General features: G+C 39.5%; 1 protein-coding gene across 5 annotated transcripts in view; it reads left to right on the forward strand.

Moving 5' to 3' along the window:
- The window catches only part of KIF24 (kinesin family member 24), an 85,128-nt gene that overhangs the window by 35,292 nt on the left and 24,610 nt on the right, over positions 1-25,226 (forward strand). For 4 of the 5 annotated variants that reach the window (XM_023545183.2, XM_003407626.4, XM_023545184.2 and 1 more), the window contains 5 exons: positions 1,519-1,616; positions 6,173-6,388; positions 9,688-9,775; positions 16,369-16,490; positions 17,268-17,373. In XM_023545183.2, coding sequence (XP_023400951.1) covers positions 1,519-1,616; positions 6,173-6,388; positions 9,688-9,775; positions 16,369-16,490; positions 17,268-17,373 — 630 coding nt within the window. The remainder of the gene's footprint in view (positions 1-1,518; positions 1,617-6,172; positions 6,389-9,687; positions 9,776-16,368; positions 16,491-17,267; positions 17,374-25,226) is intronic. The other variant, XM_023545186.2, reaches the window with a different exon arrangement.

Raw genomic sequence — 25,226 nt, forward strand, 5'->3', positions numbered from 1 at the left:
CAGCTCCCCACATTCATTCAGTTGCCAAATTTCTCATGCATCCATTTTCTCTTTGTTTCCATTGCCATCATCTAATTTTGACCTTTCTCATCTCACCAGTGGATTACTAGTGGTCCTGTTCCCAATCTATTCACAGTGTATCGCAGATTAATCTTCCAGTAAGATAGCTTAGATCATCCCTTCCTTTCCTTCACTATTTACTGAATTAAATATGAATGCTTACCTCTTTCTTTAAGTCCAGTGTCCCAAGATACCTACAACATAGTCCCAATTCATTATTCTAGCCTTATATCCTAATTTTCTACCTACCAAAATGCTGTATTTCAACCACAATTCTGTATTTCTACCACATCGAATTCCCCTGATCCTTAAACATTTCTTCTTTCCTGCTTTGACTCTTTGTTCATGCTTCCCCCCTTCCTAGAATACGTTCCTTCTCCATCCCTACCTCTCAGATTCCTCCTCTTCTCCCATGGCCCATTCTCAGTACAGTTTCTTTCATAATGTCTTTCCCAATCAAAGGGAATATGTTTCTCCTTTTAATTCCATGTGTACTTTATCTCTTAAGATTCTTCTACTTTTTGTGTTCTTGTTGAGATTAATACTTCTAGGTGGTGGGGTAGAATGATAGTAATATCTGTATCTTTGTGAAAACCCTGGTGGTGTAGTGGTTAAGTGCTATGGCTGCGAGCCAAAAGATTGGCAGTTTGAATCCACCTGGTGCTCCTTGGAAACTCTATGGGGTAGTTGTACTCTGTCCTATAGAGACACTATGGGTCGGAATCGACTCGATGGCAACAGATTTGTATTTGTTTTGTTTTGGTGTCTTTGTTCCCCTTGAAGTGCCTACCGCAATATGTGTGCTACCAGCTGAGTAATAACTGTTTATGGAATTAAAAGCTAAGCTATGTAACCTATGGAATTGAGATGTCCCCCTAGGATGTTTCAAATGTGCTGTCCCTAGCTAGGCTATGAGGATAAACTCCATTGAATTCAGGTCTTCTCTCCGGAACCTGAGGAGGATTGGCTAACCCTTGCAGTCATTAATTCATGTCACTTAAGAGAGAACAAAAATTGTGTGTCCTTAGTTTTTACATTGTAAAAACATGTCCACAGAGATCTTGAATAAAAGAACCAAAACCTGCTGCCATCTAGTCGATTCTGACTCATAGCAACCCTATAGGGCCCAGTAGAACTGCACCATAGGGTCTCCGAGGCTATAAGTCTTTACGGAAGCAGACTGCCACATCTTTCACCTGCAGAGCCGCTGTTGGGTTCGAAGAACTGAAGTTTTGGTTAGTAGCCAAGCACTTAACCACTGCACCACCAGAGCTCCTGAATAAAAGAAGGCCTTGCTATTTTGCAGTGGTTGATTTCTTATTTATCTCTAAGTTTGTCATGGTCAGTTACTATCAGTTAAAAATGTATTTGCACCTTTAAAAAAATGTATTAAGTAGAAAAGTGGTGAAGAAAATCCAGAAGATGTCTCTTTCTGTAAAAATCAAATTTATTTTTCAGCATGTTTTTTATTTTGATGAAGTCTTTGGTGAAGCGTGCACCAATCGGGATGTATACATGAAGACTACTCACCCACTAATTCAGCATATTTTCAATGGGTACGATAGTAATTATTTGCTTTTCTTGCTTCTTATTTTCTATTTTCCATAAATCATTAGTATCACTTATGCTTTTTAATTCTTTTAAATTAAACATGACCTTGTGTTTTGAGCTAACGAATTTAAATTAGACTCTTCTGAAAAGTACAACGTCTCTATAGGATTTACTAAGCATTCAGAAATTTGCAGCAAAATTTCCCTTTACGCTGATGATATTGATTTTCTGTGCTTAGTGGAAAAAAATATAAGCTGTCAACAGTATAATTCCATCAGAGGCCTCAGAATAAAAAGGTTTAAGTGGTTGTAGCTAATCTCAATTTTTTATAATAGGAATTATCTATTCTGGCTCTAGTTCAATTAATTTTTTTGGTGGAATAGGATAGATAAGTGAATATCAGTTATAAGCTTTTCATAGATGTATTTTTTAAAATTTGAAACTAATATTCATACTTAGTAAACATTAAAAGGAACTGAAATATACAAGAGACCTGTTATATATTTAAAATATTGTCATGTGTGGGTAGAAAATGCCAAACAGCCTGCTAGAATCACTGATTCTGTTTTTTTGCTGTTGTCTTTATTGTGGTAAAATATAGCATGAGGTTTCCCATTTTAACCATGTTTAAGTGTACAATTCAGTGACGTTAATTATATTCACATTGCTGCGCAACCATCATCAGTATTTGTTTCCAAAACTTTTTCATCACGCCAAATAGAAACTATACCCATGAAGCATTAACTCCCATTGTTCCCTCCCGCAGCCAGTAATAACCACTAATCTACTTTTCTGCCTTTATGCATTTGCCTATTCTAGATACTTCGTGTAAGTGGAATCTCTGAGGTGATTTTATTTTTTTAAATAACTTTTAAAAATTAAGGTATAATCTACATACAATAAGATGCATAAATCTTAAGTATTCAGGTTTGATGAGTTTTGATAGTTGTATATATTTGAGTAAACAATACCCAAAACAAGACATAGAACATTTCCATCATCCCAGAATGGTCTCTTGTGTCCGTTTTTAGTTAATTCCCCACCTCCATCCCCAGGTCTTATGTAACTATTGATCTGCTTTCTGTCGCTATAGATTAGCTTTGTCTGTTCTAGAATTTCACAGAAATGGAATCATTACAATGTATATTCATTCTTTCATGCCTGGAGTCTTTTGCTTAGCATTGTTATTATCATTATTATTATTCTGTAATTCTTTTTGTCTTTTGTGTGTGTATGTGGTAGATATGTAGCTAACATTTACCATTTCAACAATCTTCACATGTATGGTTCGGTGACATTAGCATTAACGGTTTTGATATTAGCACGTTGTTACTTGTAGCCATAGTTTTTTATTGCTGAATAATATACCCTTGTATGAATATAAACCAAAAAACACATTGCCGTCAAGTTGATTCCAACTCATGGGGACCCTATGGGACAGAGTAGAACTGCCCCAGAGGGTTTCTGAGGCTGTAAATCTTTGTGGAAGCAGACTGCCACATCTTTCTCCTGCAGAGTGGCTGGTGGGTTCAGACCACCAAACTTTTGGTTAGTAGCTGAACACTTAACCACTGTGCTACCAGGGCTCCTGTATGAATATGTGTGAATATGGCACACTTTATTTATCCATTACCTCTTGATGGATGTTTGACTTGTTTCCAGTTTTAGACTATTATGAATGAAGCTTGTTATCAATTGAATTGTGTCCCCCCAAAAATATGTGTTGTAAATCTTAACCCCTATCGATGGCAGTGGTGGGTGGGTTTAATCCCACTTGGGAATAGATTTTCTTTGTGTTAATAAGACAGGATTAGTGTAGGGTGAGTCTTAAGTCAATCTCTTTTAAGATATAAAAGAGATTAAACAAGCAAGCAAGAGAAGCAGAGATGGGGGAAGAGAGATCCCAACCCACATGAAGATTGCCTAGGAGCAGAAGCCCTGAAGAGACAAGAACAGAGAGAAAGCCTTCCTCTAGAGCTGAAACCCTGAATTTGGACTTCTAGCTTCCTAAACTGTGAGAAGATAAATTTCTGTTTGTTAAAGCCACCCACTTGTGGTATTTCTGTAGAGCAGCACTAGATAACTAAGGCAAAGCTATATGAACATTCTTGTACAAGTCTTTTTGTGAACATGTTTTCATTTATCTGGGGTAAAAACCTAAAAGTGGAATTGCCGAGTCATAGGATAGGTGTATGTTTATAAGAAAGTGTCAAACAATTTTCCAAAGTGGTTGGACCGTTTTATACTCCCAACAGCAATGTATGAGAATTGTCAGTCTTTTTTATATTAGCCAATCTAATGCTCATGAAATAGTTAATCATTGTGGTTTTAATTTAAATTTTCCCAGTGACTAATGATATTGAGCACCTTTTCATGTGCTTACTGGCCATTCGAATACCTTCATTTGTCCATTTTTTGTGTTGTCTTTTTATTGTTGTTTTGTAGAAGTTCTTGAATATTTTAAAAACGTTTTTGTTATGAGCAAACTAAAAAAGTAAAATATCTTTCAGATCTGAATTTCCTGTGCACCAAGTCTAGGGAGTGCTTTCTTGAGAGAGCAGGGTTCTAAAGTAAGCTCAAATTTGAATGTTAGGACTTCAGCAATAAAAGAGTTGCAAGTTAAGTGCATCCATTCTATAAAGTGTAATAAAAGATTTTTTTAATACCCACGTGTGTTGTTTTTTAAGAAAAGCTCATGTCTAAAATGTTCAGAAGGTAAGATAGATATTATTGTGGAAAAATCTTTATTCTCACTCTCCTGGATCTTCTTCAGTTTATTCAAATTTTCCTCCTGTGATCCTTTTCCTTACAGTGCCTCTGCTGGTTTGTTTATTTAAGTGCCCCCACTGCTGGGAGCCGGGGTTCAAAAGACTAGGAATAGTGTGGCTAATTGCCTCCATCAACAACTGCCCCCTTTTCCATGAGACCAGAAGAACTGGATGGTGCACACCTACCATTACTAAACATTTCGATTAAAGATTCCATAGAAGAATCCTTACCAAAAGGGGAAAAATGCAGAACAGAATTTCAAATTCTCATGAATTGTAGACTTTCTGGGGCCGTGGAGGGTAGATGAACCCCTGAAACTATTACCCTGAGATGATCTTTAAACCTTAAACCAAAATAAACCTCTGGAGTCTTCTTAAAACTGAACAGTAGTTTAGCTTAACTGGTAAAAAAGGTCTACCTTGAGCATTATGCTTTTTTAAGAACTATCTATATGGGATGAAATTGACAACAGCAGCTCAAAAGATTAGATAGGAATCTTAAGGGACAATGAGTTTATGTTAATGAGGGAGGAACAAATCAGAAAAGGAGGGTGAGAATGGTTGCGCAACAAGAATGTAATCAGTGTCACTAAATTGTACGTGTAGAGACTGTTGAATTGTGTATATTTTGCTGTGTATACCCTCAACAACAACAGATCCCTTTCTACATACTCATTTCCCTGCTCACCTCCAGCTTCCCTCCACTCCTATCCATAATTATACTTATTTTATTGCTGCAAGTAGCTACTTTTATCATCAACCCACGTGGTTCATGTTCAAGAGTCTGCAGTAGCTGCTTACCATTTAACACTATGTTTACACTCTGCTTATCACTGTATAGTTGGACCCCCCAGTACTCAGGTGACCTTGGACTCCAACTCATCCTAAAACATACTGTGATCAGCAAGTTGATGTCCCAACTCTCCTGTCCATGTCTTACTCTGATTTTTCTTCAACTCATACAGGGTGCATGCACACACATGTACATGCACATATGAATAGTGATTCTTGGAATCATAAGATATTAGGGCTGGAGGGATCTTAAAAATCAAGTAATCTCAGATCTATTAATTTACTGATGTAAAAAAACTGAGGCCCTGAGAGAAGTAAAGTGATTTGCCAAGGTCATGTAGTTAATAGCAGGACTGAGACCAGAACCTAGGTTTCTTACCTCCAGATTTGGTGTGGCTGCCACCACCTCTTGTGATACTCCTACCACAGGAGAGGCTGTCTGCCTTCTCAGCTTCTGCCTTCAGGACACAGCCTAATTCTCTACTCCTTTGTGAATCCTTCCTCAAAAACTTTGCTTATATTGATTTTATCCTTGTCTGAAGTTCCTTAATATTCATATGAGTAGTAACTGCCATCCTGTTTATTGTATGATTTCCTATCATTTCTCTGTTACTTCTTTCATAAACCTTATCTTTCAGATTTAAGACCAAATTTTCTCTAGAATCCCCTAAAGCACCTAGCATGGGGTAGGAACTTGATAAATGCTTGTTTCCTAAGTGATTTCTTGAAAGTCCTTTTTTCCTTATCTTTCGGAGTTCTCTTATGGACTTAGCAGTTCTGTAAAAAATTTCTGTAAGAAAACCCATGTCCTGCTTTGAGAATGCTTTTTCCTCTTCTGATGTTTTTATAATGTAAAGCCCTTCTCTCAAAGGATTAATATGTTTATAACTGATTTTTGCCAAGGATTGTATGTTTCTACCTGATTCTTGTCATTAAAAATTTGTGTGTAGATTAGTACTTCTCTTAATATGCATAAGTAATGCAAATGATTCTTTCCCCAGAGGCAATGCCACTTGCTTTGCATATGGACAGACAGGTGCTGGAAAGACCTATACCATGATAGGAACTCATCAGAACCCAGGACTGTATGCTCTGGCTGCTAAAGATATCTTCGGAAAACTAGAAGTGTCCCAGCCAAAAAAGCGTCTCTTTGTGTGGATCAGTTTTTATGAAATCTACTGTGGACAGCTTTATGACCTCCTAAATCGAAAAAAAAGGTACTGGATATGAGTGGCAAACTGTAAACCTGTTCACCTTTGTGTTAAGCCAGAGTCTCACAAATCACCTAATCATGAGATCTAATGAGAGATCTCAGTACATTAAGGCCCTGTTGTGAAATGAGAGTCTCTGGCATCAGATGCATATTTTCTAAAACTGTTAATTCAGCTAGAGAAAAATGTAAATTAGCCTTCCATTAGTATTTTGTAAGTGATTAATATCCTAAAAAAGAAAAAACAAACCCAGTGCCATTGAGTCAATTCTGACTTATAGCGACCCTATAATATCCTGCATCTATCAAATTCTTCTTTTGGTCTATGAAAAAGGTCATAATTTCAAGAAGTCAGAAAATGAACATGTACTTAAATTCCTCCATATTCTTTTGACCTGTTATTATACTGGAAAAACTATAAATAATGTGTCCCACTTTCTCTGTTTTTCCTGTCAATAATCTTAGGGTAAGCTTAATGATAGTTTTCTGAGATTAGTAAAAAGAAAAGCAAATCTCTTTTCCTCACATTAGACTTTAGCCCTTATAATACTTAAACTATCGCCCTTACAACATACTACAGTAATTTAGAAATGTGTTCAGTAACTCTGCTTTTAAATTTGTTTTATTTTTCTGGCATAAAGTTTTGTTTAGGTTGAAACAGATGACTTAAACTGAGGAGACAGCAAAGTTTTGAAGGGATCAATCGATTAGGACAATAGGGAGGGGAGAGGGAGTAGGAGAGGTAGAAGGATAAAATGTTGTCATAACAGAATTAACAGACATGTTGGGAGCAGCCATACTAGATGGAAGGGAGTGAATTGAGGCTGAGCATGGTGGAAGGCTGGGGAAACCAAGTCAATTAAAGAAACAAGCCACCCAGCAAAGATATTCAACCCTCTGTGGAGCTGTCCAAAAGGATGTATGTACATGCCCAGCGTGCTCCAAGTAAGCACTGGAATGATGGCAGGAGTTGGGGGCAGTTCAGATTCAATACGGAGAGCATGATACGGCAGGCCCCTATTGTAGAGGGGCACTAGGGTATTGAGTAGCGTAACTCAAGCCAGCAAGTGGGTTTAGGGAGGCCACTATCTTGTTTACTGTTCCAATGAAAAGAGGCCCTTTGGGTGTGCTGCAGTTCAGAGACTGTACAGGTATTCAGGGTTCAGTCCTCATCCAACGACTGCCAAATAAAGGAGGATAGTACTCTAGGGATGCTTTGGGGCAGGGTTGCCTTTCTTTTTTTCCCTGTCCAGGTTGCTGTTGAGGCCCTGAGTTTCAATCACTGCTTCTTTTCCAAGCCCCAACACACTTATTAAGAGCTCTTTTCCATCAGAATGCCCACTTCATTTAGAGACAGTTAGCATGAGAATAAAAGCCGCTGTTGTGCTGTATATGTGTTTGTTTGTTTGGGTGAAGGAGCAGTCAGAATATTATTTTTTTAATGAACTCTTTAATGAATTACCTTGATTATTGCCTTGTATGTTTGCATTCTTTAATTGTGTGGCAGGGTGGGAATATGCGAGCTTCTGAATTTGAAGCTTCTTTTTTATGAGGCTCTCTAGGGAAGACCCACACTTACTCTGCAAGTGTCTTAGGCTGTGGCTTTTTTCGCTTGTTTGTTTTTGTTATTTTACTGGTTAATTGGTTAATATGATATTTTTGTTTCCTTTGTCTCTTTCTGGAACTTCTGAAACATTCTCTTCCACTGATGGCACCCTTCTCTGTGTTTTTAGAGCTTCTACACTTTATCTTGTTTTTCTTCTCTTTTTTTTTAATTAAATATATTTTCTATAATAATAATGGGGCTTAGATGGGGATGGACAGAATTGTTATATATGCTGAGTCTATCTCTTAAACTAGAAACCAGGATCTTCAAATTAACTTCTAAGAGTAGATGATAAGCTGTTTTATACCCTTGCTTAAAAGATAGAAATGTACTCATTGCTTGCAGGATTTAAAAATCTAGCAGTGCATCTTGGCCTGTCCATTTAGAAACCTTTCTTGGGTGAGCACAGGGCATAAGGCCTGGGAAGTATGTTCAGGAGTGACGTGAGGGTTCTGAAAGCTAGACTTTTCTTTTATTCTGGAAGCCCGACTTGACTGTTCCAATAGAGTTGTTGTCTGAGAGGTCATGTGCATTGGTGAGGCTGTTTTCTTCCAACCCTTCTGTAAAAAATTAGAAACTTGAGGTGAACATAGACTTAGAAAAAAAATTTTCTTGGTAAGAAAATGATGTCTTTTTTTGGCTATGAAATGAAATTCCATTCTTAATCTTATCGGTATCTTATTAATGAGGAAAAAGAATCTTAGATTCTTTGATAAGAGTCAACACTTTCCCCCTCAGCACATCTGATTTAATGATGATGGTTGACCATAGAGAGAAGCCCTGGCCATGCAGTGGTTAAAGTGCTCATCTGCTAACCGAAATGTTGGCTGTTTGAACCCACCAGCTGCTCCATGGAAGAAAGATGTGACAGTCTGCCTCAGTAAAGATTTACAGCCTTGGAAACTATGGGGCAGTTCTGCTCTGTCCTATAGGGTTGCTGTGAGTTGGAAAGGACTTGACAGCAGTGGGTTTTTGATTGATAGACCATTACCATTCATTACCTCACACACAGACCCCAGGCTTTCAGTTACAGTACCAGCTCTTCCATGCTCCCTTAGCAAGATGTATCAGAACTCCTTATGTTGCAAGTAAGGAAACCCCACTTATACTTGCTTAAGCATCTAGAGAAGTCATCAACTCATATCATCAGAAAACCTAGAGAACAGTCAGGCTTCAGGCTCAGTTTACACCAGCACCTCAGGGCTGTTATAAGGACCCATTCTTTGCATCTCTCTGCTCTACCTTCTATAGAGTTAACTTTGCCCTGAAATTGGCTATCTTTTGTGGATACAGAATGTCTGCTCCTGTGGCCACATGCTTTCACTTTCAGAGGGAAAAGGAGAGCACCTTTCCCCCAAGGACTTAACAGGATCCAGGACTTCATTATGATTTGACCAGCAGAGGTTCCCTATCTACCCATGAACCAACCGATCACTAACTAAGAATACTTTACTACTGATTGGTATAGGTCTGGGTTATGTACTCATTCTTTTAATTGTAGCCAAGTACGCTGATTTGCTTACAAAGTCAGGGAACACTCCTGAAACCAGGGGCAGGGGCCAGGAGGTGGGGCATACATCAATCCTACTCAAACAGCAAAGCTGCTACTTAGTGGGGAACTGGTGGAACAGTTTGGGGGAGGCAAAAACAAAGTCCATTACAGCGGCTCTGCCGTACCATCTGTGTTCTTGCATCTGCAGGCTTTTTGCAAGAGAAGACAGCAAGCATGTGGTACAGATAGTGGGACTTCGAGAGCTTCAGGTGGATAGTGTGGAGCTCCTTTTAGAGGTAACTCTTCCTTCTTTACTACCCTGCTATAGCAGTCTAAGTACAGAGAAAGAGTTCGTTTTGCTGTCTAGTAAGTATGATGGACTCAGATTTAGGCAAAGGGCAATGACAAGCACTCCGTGTCTCATTTGTAAAACGTGAGTCCTCTTCTGAAAGGACAGCTCATTTCTCTACATGGTTCATGTCTCAGTGCCATGGTAGTGGGAGGTGGCGTGTGGTAAAACCTAATGTTGAGGGGATTCTCTTGGGCCAATTTCAAAGACTGCTAATGTGTATTTCCATGGCAGTAGCTCTGAGAAAAGGTACTGGTGAGAAATACTCTGCTTCTTATTTTAAACCAAAATTTTAATAGGTAATACTTTTACACGGATTCAAAATTCAAAAGGTATGATGAAAATATCACTTCCGTTCCTGTTCCCAGTCCCGGAGCCCTGCTGGCACGGTGGTTAAAGAGCTTATCTGCTAACCAACAGGTCGGCAGTTTGAATCCACCAGCTGCTCTCCTTGGAAGCCTTATGAGCAGTTCTGCTCTGCACTGTAGTGTTGCTATGAGTCAGAGTCGACTTGGTGGCAACTGGTTTGGTTTTGGTTCCTGTTCCCAAGCCAGTTCCCTTTTCTTGAGGGAACTAATTTTATTAGTATTTTGTGTATCCTTCCAAAGATACTTTAAAATCTTTTATTAAAAATTATCCTTTTAAAGCAACCAAGGTGCCCATCAACACATGAATGGATAAATAAATTATGGTATATTCACACAATGGAATGCTACGTATTGATAAAGAACAGTGAGGATTCTGTGAAACATTTCATAACATGGAGGAACCTGGAAGGCATTATGCTGAGTGAAGTTAGTCAGTTGCAAAAGGACAAATGTTGTCTAAGACCACTATTATAAGAACTTGAGAAATAGTTTAAACTGAGAAGAAAACATTCTTTCGTGGTTACGAGATTGGGGGAGGGAGGGAGGGAGGGTGGGAGAGGCGCATTCACTAATTAGATAGTAGATAAGAACTACTTTAGGTGAAGGGAAAGACAGCACACAATACAGGGGAGGTCAGCACAATTGGACGAAACTAAAAGCAAAGAAGTTTCCTGAATAAACTGAATGCTTTGAAGGCCAGCATAGCAGGGGCAGGGGCCTGGGGACCATGGTTTCAGGGGACATCTAAGTCAATTGGCATAATAAAATCTATTAAGAAAACATTCTGCATCCCACTTTGAAGTGTGGCGTCTGGGGTCTTAAATGCTAGCAAGCAGCCATCTAAGATGCATCAATTGGTCTCAACCCACCTGGATCAAAGGAGAATGAAGAACACCAAGGACACAACGTGATTACAAGCCCAAGAGACAGAAAGGGGCACATGAACCAGTGACTACATCATCCTGAGACCAGAAGAACTAGATGGTGCCCGGCTACACCCAATGACTGCCCTGACAGGGAACACAACACAGAACCCCTGAGGGAGTAGGAGAGCACTGGGAGGCAGACCCCAAATTCCCATAAGACCAGACTTAATGGTCTGACTGAGACTGGAAGGACCGTGGTGGTCATGGCCCCCAGACCTTCTGTTGGCCCAGGACAGGAACCATTCCGGAAGCCAACTCTTCAGACGTGGATTGGAGTGGACAAGGGGTTGGAGAAGGATGCTGGTGAGGAGTGAGCTTCTTGGATCAGGTGGACACTTGAGACTATGTTGGCATCTCCTGCCTGGAGGGGAGATGAGAGGATAGAGGGGGTTAGAAGCTGACGAAATGGACACGAAAAGAGAGAGTGGAGGGAGAGAGCCGGCTGTCTCATTAGGGTGAGAGTAATTGGGAGTGTGTAGCAAGGTGTATATGGGTTTTTGTGTGAGAGACTGACTTGATTTGTAAACTTTCACTTAAAGCACAATAAAAATTATTAAAAAAAAATTATCCTTTTATTCTGATAACAAAAGTAATACTATACATGCTTATTATTAAAATCTAAACGTGACAGAAATATATAAGAATATAGAAAAAAAAAAAAAAAGGCCCCTCTAATTTACTGCACACAGCCCCGTCACTCCCCGGTTAGATAGCCACTGTTAACAATTCAGAATATTTAGACCTTTTTTCCTGTTTGGGGCATTTATTAGCTTATGTACAAATTTATTTCTGGTGAACCTTTCTTTAATGCTTTGGTCCTCAATCAAGGCTGTACTTTAGATCATTAGGGAGATATTTTTCCTTAAAAAATGTAGCCTTCTTTATTCTGAATAAGGAGCCCTGGTGACATAGTGGTTAAGCACTTGGCTTCTAACTGAAAGTCAGTGATTCAAATCCACCTTCTGCTCCTCAGGAGAAAGAGGTGGTAATCTGCTTCCGTAACGATTTATGGCCTTGGAAGCCCTATGGGGCAGTTCTATCCTATAGGATTGCTATGAGTCAAAATCAACTCTGTGGCAATGGGGATTATTGCCAAAAATGGCACTATACAGAAAAATGCATAAGCCTAAATGTGTGCAGTATAATAATTACAAAATAAGCACTCTTGTAATCAACCACGTAGATCAAAAACAGAACACTGCAGCACTCCACAAGCCCTTTGTGTGACTCAGTCACACCCCTTAATTATCCTTTCATGCTTATCACTTCCTTGTTCTTTGTTATAGTTTTATCACCTGTATAACTTACTTTTTGCCTGTCTTTGAACTTTATATGACTAGAACCACACTGTATATATTCTTTATGTCTTCTCTTGTTCAACATTATGCTTTTGATTTCCGTTTATGTTTTTACGTATAGATGTAGCTTTGTTCATTTTTTATTTAGTGTATAGTATCCCATTATATGTTACCAACTTCTGCAGTCTGAAGTTGATCAAACATGCAATCAAGATGCATTGATAGTTACTGGTGATTGGAATGCAAAAGTTGGAAACAAAGCAGAAGAATTAGTACGTAGCTGAAAAATGTGGTCTTGGTGATAGAAACAATGCCGGAGATTGCATGATAGAATTTTGCAAGACCAATGACTTCTTCATTGTAAATGCCTTTGTTCACCGACATAAAAGGCAACTATATGGATGGACCTCACCAGACAGAATACACAGGAATCAAATCAACTGTATCTGTGGAAAGAAAAAATGGAAAAGCTCAACATCATCAGTCAGAACAAGTAAGGGGCCGATTGTGGAACAGACCATCATTTGCACATATGCAAGTTGAAGTTGAAGAAAATTAGAACAAGTCCACAAGAGCCGAAGTAGACCTTGAGTATATACCACCTGAATTTAGAGACCATCTCAAGAGCAGATCTGATGCGTTGAACACTAATGACCATAGACTAGACGAGCTGTGGGATGACATTATACGTGAATAAGCAGGAGTTCATTAAAAAGACAGGAAAAAAAGAAAAGATCAAAGTGGATGTCAGAAGAAACTCTGAAACTTGCTCTTGAACATAGAGTGGCTGAAGCCAATGGAAGAAATGATGAAGTTAGAGAGCTAAACAGAAGATTTCAAAGGACAGCTCGAGAAGACAAAGTATTATGATGGAATGTGCCAAGACCTGGTGATAAAAAACCAAAGAGGAAGAATATGCTCAGCATTTCTCCAGCTGAAAGAACTGAAGAAAAAATTCAAGCTTTGAGTTGCAGTATTGAAGAATTCTATGAGGGAAATATTAAACGATACAGGAAGCATCAAAAGAAGATGGTAGAAATACACAGTCACTCTACCAAAAAGAATTGGTTGACGTTCACCCATTTCAGGAGGTAGCATACGATCAAGAACCAATGGTACTGAAGGAAGAAGTCCAAGCTGTGCTGCAGGCATTGGCAAAAAAACATGGTGTTTTTAATTGTCTCATATGCATGTGAAAGCTGAACAATGAATAAAGACCGAAGAATTGATGCCTTTGAATTACTGTGTTGGTGAAGAATGTTGAATATACCATGAACTGCCAGTAGAACGAATAAATCTGTCTTGGAAGAAGTACAGCCAGAATGCTCATTAGAAGCAAGAATGGTGAGACTTCGTCTATATACTTTGGGATGTTATCAGGAGGGACCAGTCCCTGAAGAAGGACATCATGCTTGGTAAAGTAGAGGGTCAGCGAAAAAAGAGGAAAACCCTCAACGAGAGTGGCTACAATAATGGGCTCAAACATAAAAATGATTGTGAGGATGGCACAGGACCAGGCAGTGGTTCATTCTGTTCTACACAGGGTCACTGAGTTGGAACCAACTCAACGGCACCTAACAGCAGCAGCAGTTGATCCTACTCTCTCTTTCCTGTTTTCCTTCTCACTATATTCTAATAATAATTGCAGATGTTTTCTCAGCACTTAATACATAGCAAACACTTTGCCTAGGAGCTTTTATAAATGTTATTCATCCCACTTAATCATCAGAAAATCATGATGAGGTAAATATTGTTAGAGAAAACTGAGGCTAAAATTAGGTGACGACCAAGGATCGCATAGCTAAGGCTGGCAAAGCCAGGATTCCAGCCTGGATTCATCTTCCTCTGAAGCCCACATCCTTTTTACCATGCTACATTACCTATAGCGTAGATTTAGAGGTAATTTTTCTTAAGAAAGTAAGAAAAAAGGCACTCATTATTGAATGGATTAATACTTTTATGACAGTATCTTCTGTGGTAGTTTGCCTGAAGTTAGGTGTTTAAAAGACTGTGTTAAACGTCAAATGACAGGGTTTGTGGGAAATTTTGTTGTTGTTTTTCAAAACTAAGAGTTGGGACGTAGGGTGGTCCACCATTACTATGTCTCTTTTTATTTCTAATGGTTCCTTTATCCTGGGACAGATAGGTAAATTTTGTTTAAGGGCTGGGACGTCATGTTTCTGTGATTCTCAAATTCCTTAGTCCTGGGATTCAAAACCTGAGGTAGCACCTGAGTGTGGCTGTTTTGAGTATCACCTAAGGGCCAAGAACCCCCTTCCAGTGATTGCAAAGACAGGCACAGGACAAAAGCAAGGGGCACCCCTGGGGCTGTGACCATTCTTAACCTGACCAGAGCTCCGGCCAATGTGGAGTCCTAAGGAAATTGCTTCTCACATACCTGTTGCCTGTGGCCCTCTTGCATCCTTCTCCCCTAGCCGTTTCCTTCCTTTGACCAAAAGTTTCAGGCAAATATGATCCTCATTATGCCTTGGTCCCTAGAGATTAGCCCAGTTGAATGGGAAAGGAGCAATGACTAGGAGAAAGTCTCTTTCCTTTGGCTATGGGCCATAAATGTGCTAATGGGGAGGCCGGTGGCAGGTCAACCCCTCTACCCTGGAAAAGTTTATGGCATTATCCTGTCATAAAATCTGTTTCCTAAGAAACACAGAAAGAAAATAATAATAATAAAATATTTTTTAAAAAGAAACACAAAGAAGTTTCCTGTTAGTCAACGTACAGGTCTTAGAGAGAGAATAGGTATTATCACCATTGATACCCTCAGTGCAATTACATATCGTGTTGTGCAAGAAGGAAACCAGGTGAGATCAAGTGAAAAGTTAACATAAATTATGAATCTCTGACATGGTTACCCTCATAAACATTTATTGACTTGAAAACAGCAGTACTTGCTAACTCAGGTGTCATACACTCACTCCCTCTCAGGTATCACTGTTCATGCTTACTCAGGTATCACCCATGTGTTTGCTCAAGTGTCAGCTTCAGGTGTCATCTTCAAGTGTCAGCCTCACAGATCATCCTCGGACGCACTCAGGCGTGGCCACTTGTTACCTGCCTGCGGGACTGGCAGCTTAATTTTTCACACAGGATCGTCCTTCCTCCAGGAAATTTCTCCTTCCAGGTGTATTCCATTACCTGGTTTTACCAATGCAGGCTCCAGAACTTCCCTGCTTCATAGAGGACTCGATAATTCATCAAAAATCCCAGATTTGGAATCAAGATTTTGTCAGGCAATTGATAGACATTTTTTTCAATGTAGATTCTCAGTATTCAACATTCCTCTCTGTTCAAAATCAGGGCAGCATGTTTATGCGTGGCTGTTCTCAGAGGCTGGAGGCCAATCCTGAGACCTCAACACCCTACATTCCTTTGCGGCCAGAGGGATCCCAGTTAGTCTTTATTCCCATTTGTGGGGATTGGTCTCAAGGGAAATCATAGGCTCATACCATTCCCAATAACTCATCACTTCATGTTTCTACACATCAGGCCTGGCTTCCTTTATGACTGCATTCTGCCAGAACAGGTGGATGTGATCAGTCATTTCGTGATGCACATTTCTAACCTTTGCTTCAGTTACTAAGATAGATGGGTATTATGGGAGCTTGCTTCAGAGCTGAGTTATGCCCTGGGGATTTTAGTCAGGCTAAATCCATCAAAGATATTAAAAAGATCACATGAGATCAAGAAGTAAATTAGCTCCTGAGCTATTGAATGTTCTCCCCCAAGATTAGTATTCCACATTGTTTGCATTGCCACTGGGTACTTACTCTGTATGATTTAGTATTTGAGCACCTTTCCACATGGTGAGAAAAAACTGCAGTGTTAGTATATGACTGTGCTCTACTGCTTTCAATCAACGCTTAGGAACCAGAGGGCTTTGTTCACTACTTTGCTTACTTAGAGGGGTCACCCTATGGATTTTATTTTCAGGTGATCTTAAAGGGCAGCAAGGAACGCAGCACTGGGGCCACCGCAGTTAATGCAGATTCTTCTCGCTCCCATGCTATCATCCAAATTCAGATCAAAGATTCAGCCGAGAGAACGTTTGGCAGGTGAGCTGAAAATATGCAGGGCATTGCATTGTCTTCCTTTCCCTAGTGTGACTTTGAAATATGTGTTCTCAACAACAGGACATCCTGCCATGGAGTTCTTCATTTCAGGAATACAGAGTAGAGTTGTTAGCCCTGAAATAAATCATTGTACTAAAGTGCCGTCAGTTGATTAACCATGAAGTAATGACCTATTGTTGATCAACCTTAAGTTATTAAAAGAGACATTGATTGCTTCTAACTTGAAACACAGTATCAGCAGAAGAACAGCCTGGAATACATCTCAGGAGAGCTTATAGACCAAAAAAAAAAAGAGGGAAAATTAATCCGTCCTTCTTAAAAGAAGCCATGAGACAATTGGGTGCATTCATTGCTTCTCTGGTGCTATCTTAGCAAACTCTGCCACGCTGATGAATGAGCCTATTTCACCTCTGAGTAATGAGTCTTTTTCTTTTCTTTTTTGCTGGAGAGCAGCCCACAAAAGTGTTTCTGTTTAATTATCTAAGTAGTCACCTAAGTGATTTGCATTGTGGTCATTTAGCCTCACCGAAAGAGTGCTTTATTAATTTCAGGCATACTTTCTCACAAATGATTGAAACGAACAGACATGTCTGAGTGGACAGCGCCAGCAGCAGCTGACAGAACACAATTTTGAGGAAATTGGAAAGCTGACAATAATGTCTTTCCTTTCCTGAGGATGGGCCAGTCACAAAATGCTGACTGAAGTAAAAATAAAACACAGACCCAAAGTAGTCATCCCTGCTGTGTCTTTTTCTCTAGGATCTCTTTTATTGACTTGGCTGGCAGTGAAAGAGCAGCAGATGCCAGAGACTCAGATAGACAGACAAAGATGGAAGGCGCAGAAATAAACCAGAGTCTTCTGGCTGTAAGTTGTTCAAAAGCTTTAATCTAGAAATCTTTCTTGAGAGATTTTGCTCTTCTTTACCTGAGCCAGAGGGGGTGAGAGTGGAGTGGAATCAGCAGAGCATCTGGACATGCTCTTATCTGGCAGTGGAATTCCAGGGTTGGAGAGGGAGGCTGCCCAGACTCTCAGCAGCTCTTCCCTTCTCTCCCTGCCTTCTCATCCTCTGGTCAGTCCCTGCCAATTAGGAACAAAAGTATTTATGCAGTTGCTGAACGGTTAGCTTAAGTGAACTTTGTGCCTCTCCCAAAGTTTTAAAACTTTATTAATTTTCAAATATGCAGAAGTGAAATGAATAGCATAATGATCCCCTATATACCTGTCACCCAGCTTCAGCAATTAAGTTTATGATTTCTTTGCAGTTTTCTTTTTACCTTGAGGATGTATCCCACTGGAATGTGCAGCCATAACACTTTCTTGCAAAGTCATTTGAAATAGTTCTTCTCTGTGTGTTTAAAGCCTACCAAGTTCTTATACAGTTAGATTCATTTGTTTGATTTTGATTTTGCCTTTAAGAATTGCTTTCTTTGATTTTATAATTATTTAAAACATTTACATGGTTCCAAAGTAAAAATTGTGAAACAAGAACACATTCAGGGAAGTCTAGTCTCCATCCCTGTCGCCTCAACCCTGTTACCTTGCTCCCTTTGTTGTTGTTAGTTGCTGTCGAATCGATTCGGACTCATGGTGACCCCATGTATGCGGATTAAAACTGCTCCATAGGGTTCTCAAGGCCGCGACCTTTCGAAAGCAGATCTCCAGGCCAGTCCTCCAAGGTGCCTCTGGGTGGGTTCAAATCACCAATCTTCAGCTCTTAGTCGAGTACTTAACCATTTGCACCACCAAGGGAACTATTCCTCCCCTTAAAAAACTAAAAACCAAACCTGTTGCCTTCAAGTCGATTCTGACTCATAGCAACCCTATAGGACAGGGTAGAACTGCCCCATAGGGTTTCCAGGGAGCACCTGGCGGATTCAAACTGCCGACCTTTTGGTAAGCAGCCATAGCTCTTAACCAACCACTGCGCCACCAGGGTTTCCATTGCTCCCGTTAGGTAACCATTTTTCTAAATTAATTTATTAACTTATATTCACTTCGTTTCTCAGAAAAAAAGGTAGCGTGCTATAAACACTGTCTGCACCTTGCTTTTTTGATTCACAGTATACTGGAGATCACTCCATCGTCATATGTAGAAATCTTCCTCGTTCCTTTTTGCAGATGCATGGTGCTGCCTTGCCCCTCCACTTCATTTATGTCCTCTTGATCAGAACTGAAGCCTCCAGCTATGCACATTGTTTCCAGGGCTCATGAGGATGCGATGAGAGGATGAGAGAGGTGGAAGAAGGAACCAGCATCCTTTTTTTAAAAATTATTGCTTTTAATTTTGAATAATTTTAGATTTATAAAAAATTTTCAAAAATAGCATATAGCGTTCCTGTATTCCATTCACTTAGCTCCCCCTAATATTGTTGTCAGGTGCCGTCAAGTTGATTCCAGCTCATAGCAACCCTGTGTACAACAGAACGAAACACAGCCTGGTCCAGCACCATCCTCACAATCATTATGCTAGCCCATTGTTGCAACCACTGTGTCAATCCATCTCATAGAGGGTCTTCCTCTTTTTCACTGATCCTCTACTTTACCAAGCATGATGTCCTCCAGGAACTGATCTCTCCTGATACCAAGTCCAAAGTACCGAGACACAGTCTCACCATCCTTGCTTCTTAGAAGCATTCTGGTTGTGCTTCTGCCAAAACAGATTTGTTCATTCTTTTGGCAGTCTATGGTATATTCAGTATTCTTTTCCAACACCACAATTCATTGTACAGTGATATAAATCAGGAAATCAACATTGGTATAATACTGTTACATAATCTATAGGCCTTATTTTAATTTCACTGGGAATCCCACTAATGTACTCTTGGGTCCAAGGTCCAATCCAGATCCCCTATTACATTTAGTTGGTACATCTCTGTAGTCTCCTCAGTTTTTGTCATTTATGATCTTGATGCCTTTGAAGAATACTGGCCAGTTATTTTTTGAATGTCCCTGAATTTGGGCTTGTCTCATGTTTTCTCATGATTAGATTGAGGTTATACATCTTTAGCAAGAATAGCACAGAAGTGACACACGGTTCTCAGTGTATCATATCAGGTGGTGCGTGATGTCGATCTGCCTTATTGCTGGTGAGGTTAACCTTGATCACTTTGTTAAGGGGGTGTCTGCTAGGCTTCTCCATTGTAAAGTTACTGTTTTTCCCTTTGTAGTTTATAAGTATCTTGTGGGAAGATATTTTGAGATTATGCAAATATCTTATTTTACATCACACTTTTGCTCACTAATTTTAGCATCCACTGATGATTCTTGCGTGCAACAATTACTACTGTAGTATTTGCCTATTGGGATTTTCTGTTCCCATCACTTCTTCTACATTTATTAATTGGAATTCTGTTGTAAGGAAAAGCTGTCCTTCTCCCCATTTATTTATTGCACTGTTTATTTATTTATATCAGTAAATAGATATTTATTTTATTTGCTGGATTATATATAATCCATTACTATCACTATTTTGTTGCTCAAGTTATCCCAGATTTGGCCGTGGGAAGTTCCTTCAAGTTGCCTCCTGTATTCTTTTGACGTGACCTCATTTTTTGAGCACCTCCTTACTTCCTGGTACTACAAGATATTCTAGGCTCATCTTGTACTTTCCTCAGCCCTGGAATTAGCCATTTCTCTAAGGAGCCCCAGAAGCAACATATTTTGGGCATTTATTATATGTGAGTCGGTTTCATCTTCACAACAAGCCTGTTAGGTAAGTTAGGCAAATTCCCTTATCCCAGCTTTACAGATTAGAATTCTCAGATTCAGAAGGATTAAGTGAATTAGCCAAAGGTTCATAGCCTTTAACCAGAAATCTGTGATTCTGGTGTTGTAAACTATGGCCCAGGAGTCAACTATGAAACCTGGGAAGAAGTACCTATGAAAGTGTACCAACCCTTTGGGATTTGAGTTTGTCTTTCTCAGATAGGCGTGGCATGCAAAGGGGCCTAGGAACAAGCCTTCTAGAGTAGAATAAAAAACTTGTGCATTGTGAGGTATAAAAGGTGCCCCTTGTTTCTTTGGTATTTTCCTTGGTTCTCTCTTAGTGTTTAGTAAAGTCTCTTGACCATTCCATTATGATTCAGCAGGACTAAAGGGATCCAAGGGCTTACGGGGTTGATGGCCACACTTGGACTTGAGTATGTAAGGAACAACATTGGGAGGCCCCAAGGGTAGGTATAACTCAGGAGCAAGAGTCTGGTTACGTGTTATCCCTTCTAGAGGATCTTCCCAGTGCAAAAGTTTGGGAATATTGGATTGATTTGTAATAAAGAAGGAAATTCCTTTAAAGCTCCTTATGCCCTACAGCTTCTTGAAGTTTTATAGCTTCTAAGTGGTGGAGTGAAGACAGGTACTGGACTCCCGCTTCAGGCCTTTATGGCTGCCACTAAGAACAGCCATAACAAACTCTCAAAGCTCATTACCTATTCTTGCTGAACTTCCAGCTTTGGCACTTCCAATGGATTCTCCTTCCATCCTCTTCCCTCTCTTCCTTTTTTTTAAAATTTTTATTGTGCTTTAAGTGAAAGCTTACAAATCAAGTCAGTCTCTCATACAAAAATTTATACACACCTTGCTATATACTCCTGATTGCTCTCCCCCTAATGAGACAGCACACTCCTTCCCTCCACTCTCTCTTTTCGTGTTCATTCGGCCAGCTTCTGACCCCCTCCGCCCTCCCATCTCCCATCTGGACAGGAGATGCCAACATAGTTTCATATGTCTACTTGATCCAAGAAGCTCACTCTTCACCAGTATCATTTTCTATCCCATAGTCCAGTCCAATCCCTGTCTGAAGAGTTGGCTTTGGGAATGATTCCTGTGTTGGGCTAACAGAAGGTCTAGGGACCATGACCACCAGGGTCCTTCTAGTCGCAGTCAGACCATTAAGTCTGGTCTTTTTACGAGAATTTGAGGTCTATATCCCACTGCTCTCCTGCCTCCTCAGGGGTTCTCTGTTGTGTCCCCTGGCAGAGCACTCATCGGTTGTAGCCAGACACCATCTAGTTCTTCTGGTCTCAGGCTGACGCAGTCTCTGATATATGTGGCCCTTTCTGTCTCTTCAGCTGAGTTACCTTGTGTCTTTGGTGTTCTTCATTCTCCTTTGCTCCAGGTAGGTTGAGACCAATTGATACATCTTAGATGGCCGCTTGCTAGTGTTTAAGACCACAGATGCCACTCTCCGTAGTGGGATACAAAATGTTATCTTAATAGATTTTATTGTGCAAATTGACTTAGATGTCCCCTAGAACCATGGTCCCCAAGCCCCCGCCCCTGCTACGCTAGCCTTCGAAGCGTTCAGTTTATTCAGGAGACTTCGTTGCTTTTAGTTTAGTGCAGTTGTGCTGACCTCCCCTGTATTGTGTGTTGTGTTTCCCTTTACCTAAAATGCTTCTTATCTACTATATAATTAGTGAAAACCCCTCTCCCTCCCACCCTCCCTTCTCCCTCGTAACCATCAAAGGATATTTTCTACTCTGTTTAAACTATTTCTCAAGTTCTTATAATAGTGGTCTTATACAGTATTTGTCCTTTTACAACTGACTAATTTCATTCAGCATCATGCCTTCCAGATTCCCCCATGTTATGAAACGTCTCTTGGGTTCATCATTGTTCTTCATTGATGAGTAGTATTCCATTGTGTGAATATACCATAATTTATCCATTCATCCGTTGATGGGCACCTTGGTTGCTTCCATCTTTTTGCTATTGTAAACAATGCTGCAGTGAACATGGGTGTGCATACATCTGCTCATGTAAAGGCTCTTATTTCTCTAGGATGTATTCCAAGGAGTGGGATTGCCGAATTGTATGGTAGTTCTATTTCTAGCTTTTTAAGGAAGCGCCAAATCAATTTCCAAAGTGGTTGTACCATTTGACATTCCCACCAGCAGTGCAGAAGTGTTCCAATCTCTCCACAGCCTCTCCAACATTTATTATTTTGTGTTTTTTGGATTAATGCCAGCCTTGATGGAGTGAGATGGAATCTCAGTGTTTTGATTTGCATCTCTCTAATTTTTTAATGGCTAATGATCATGAACATTTCCTCATGTATCTGTTCACTGCCTGAATGTCTTTAGTGAAGTGTCTGTTCATATCTTTTGCCCATTTTTTAATTGGGTTATTTGTCTTTTTGTAGTTGAGTTTTTGCAGTATGATGTAGATTTTAGAGATCAGGTGCTGATCGGAAATGTCATAGCTAAAAACTTTTTCCCAGCAGGTAATCTTTTTACTCTCTTGGTGAAGTCTTTGGGTGAGCATAGGTGTTTGATTTTTAGGAGCTCCCAGTTATCTAGTTTCTTTTCTACGTTCTTTGTAATGTTTTGTATACCGTTTATGCCGTGTGTTAGGGCTCCTAGCATTGTCCCTATTTTTTCTTCCATGATCTTTATCGTTTTAGATTTTATATTTAGGTCTTTGATCCATTTTGAGTTAGTTTTTGTGCGTGGAGTGAGGTATGGGTCTTGTTTCATTTTTTTGCAGATGGATATCCAGTTATGCCATCACCATTTGTTAAAAAGACTGTCTTTTCCCCCATTTAACTGACTTAGGGCCTTTGTCAAATATCAACTGCTCGTATGTAGATGGGTTTATGTCTGGATTCTCAATTCTGTTCAGTGGTCTGTGTATCTGTTGTTGTACCAGTACCAGGCTGTTTTGACTACTGTGGCAGTATAATAGTTTCTAAAATCAGGTAAAGTGAAGCCTCCCACTTTGTTCTACTTTGTCAATAATGCTTTACTTATCCAGGGCCTCTTTCTCTTCCATATGAAGTTGGTGATTTGTTTCTCCATCTCATTAAAAAATGTCGTTGGAATTTGGATCGGAATTGCATTGTATCTATAGATGGCTTTTGGTGAATTGACATTTTTACAATGTTAAGTCTTCCTATCCATGAGCAAGGTATATTTTTCCACTTATGTAGGTCTCTTTTGGTTTCTTGCAGTAGTGTCTTGTAGTTTTCTTTGTATAGGTCTTTTATATCTCTGGTAAGATTTATTCGTAAGTATTTTATCTTCCTGGGGGCTAGTGTGAATGGTATTGATTTGGTGATTTCCTCTTCGATGTTCTTTTTGTTGATGTAGAGGAATCCAACTGACTTTTGTATGTTTATCTTATATCCTGATAGCCTGCTGAACTCTTCTATTAGTTTCAGTCGTTTTCTTGAGGATTCTGTAGGGTTTTCTGTGTATAAAATCATGTCATCTGCAAATAGAGATACTTTTACTTCTTCCTTACCAATCTGGATGCCCTTTATTTCTTTATCTAGCCTAATTGCTCTGGCTAGGACCTCCAGCACAATGTTGAATAAGAGTGGTGATAAAGGGCATTCTTGTCTGGTTCCCAGTCTCAAGTGGGATGCTTTCATACTCTCTCCGTTTAGGATGATGTTGGCTTTGTATAAATACCCTTTATTATGTTGAGGAATTTTCTTTGTTTCTATTTTGCTGAGAGTTTTTATCATGAATGGGTGTTGAACTTTGTCAGATGCCTTTTCTGCATAAATTGATAAAATCATGTGATTCTTGTCTTTTATTTGTATGACAGATCACATTAATTGTTTTTCTAGTGTTGAACTGTTGCTGCATACCTGGTATGAATCCCACTTGGTCATGGTGAATTATTTTTTTGATATGTTGTTGAATTCTGTTGGCTAGAATTTTGTTGAGGATTTTTGCCTCTAAGTTCAGGAAGAATATAGGTCTGTAATTTTCTTTTTTTGTGGTGTCTTTACCTGGTTTTGGTATCAGGGATATGCTGGCTTCATAGAATGAGTTTGGGAATATTCTGTCCTTTTCTGTGCTTTGAAATACCTTTAGTAGTGGTGGTGTCTGTCAACTCTTCTCTGAAAGTTTGGTAGAACTCTGCAGTGAAGCCGTCTGGGCCAGGGCTTCTTTTTGTTGGGAGTGTTTTGATTACCTTTTCAATCTTTTCTTCTGTTATGGGTCTATTTAGTTCTTCTGCCTCTGTTTGTGGTGATTTGGGTAGGTAGTGTGTTTCTAGGAATTCATCCATTCTAGGTTTGCAAATTTGCTACAGTACAATTTTTCATAGTAATTACATATTATTCTTTTAATTTTGGTTGAGTCTGTTGTGATATCGCCCATCTCATTTCTTATTCGGGTTATTTGCTTCCTCTCCTGTTTTTCCTTTGTTGGCTTGGCCAGTGGCTTATCAATTTTGTTAATTTTTTCAAAGAACAAACTTTTGGTTTTGTTAATTCTTTGGATTGTTTTTCTGTTTTCTATTTCATTTAATTCTGCCCTAATTTTTATTATTTTTTTTCTTCTGATGCCTGAGGGTTACTTTTGTTGCTCTCTTCTATTTGTTCAAGTCGTAAGGATAGTTCTTTGATTTTGGCCATTCTTTTTGTATGTGCGTATTTATTGATATAATTTGACCTCTGAGCACTGCTTTTCCTGTGTCCCAAAGGTTCTGATAGGAAGTGTTTTCTTTCCTATTGGGTTCTATGAATTTCTTTATTTGATCCTTAATGTCTTCTATAATCCAGTCTTTTTTTTTTAGCATACTTTTTTTTTATTTTTAATTTTTCTATTGTGCTTTAAGTGAAAGTTTACAAATCAAGTCAGCCTCTCATACAAAAATTTATATACACCCTGCTTTATATTCCTAGTTGCTCTCCCTCTAATGAGACAGCGCACTCCTTCCCTCCACTCTGTTTTCGTGTCCAGCTTCTGATGCTCTCTGCCCTCTCA

This window comes from Loxodonta africana, chromosome 9, assembly GCF_030014295.1.
Source record: "Loxodonta africana isolate mLoxAfr1 chromosome 9, mLoxAfr1.hap2, whole genome shotgun sequence".
Classification (NCBI taxonomy): Eukaryota; Metazoa; Chordata; class Mammalia; order Proboscidea; family Elephantidae; genus Loxodonta; species Loxodonta africana.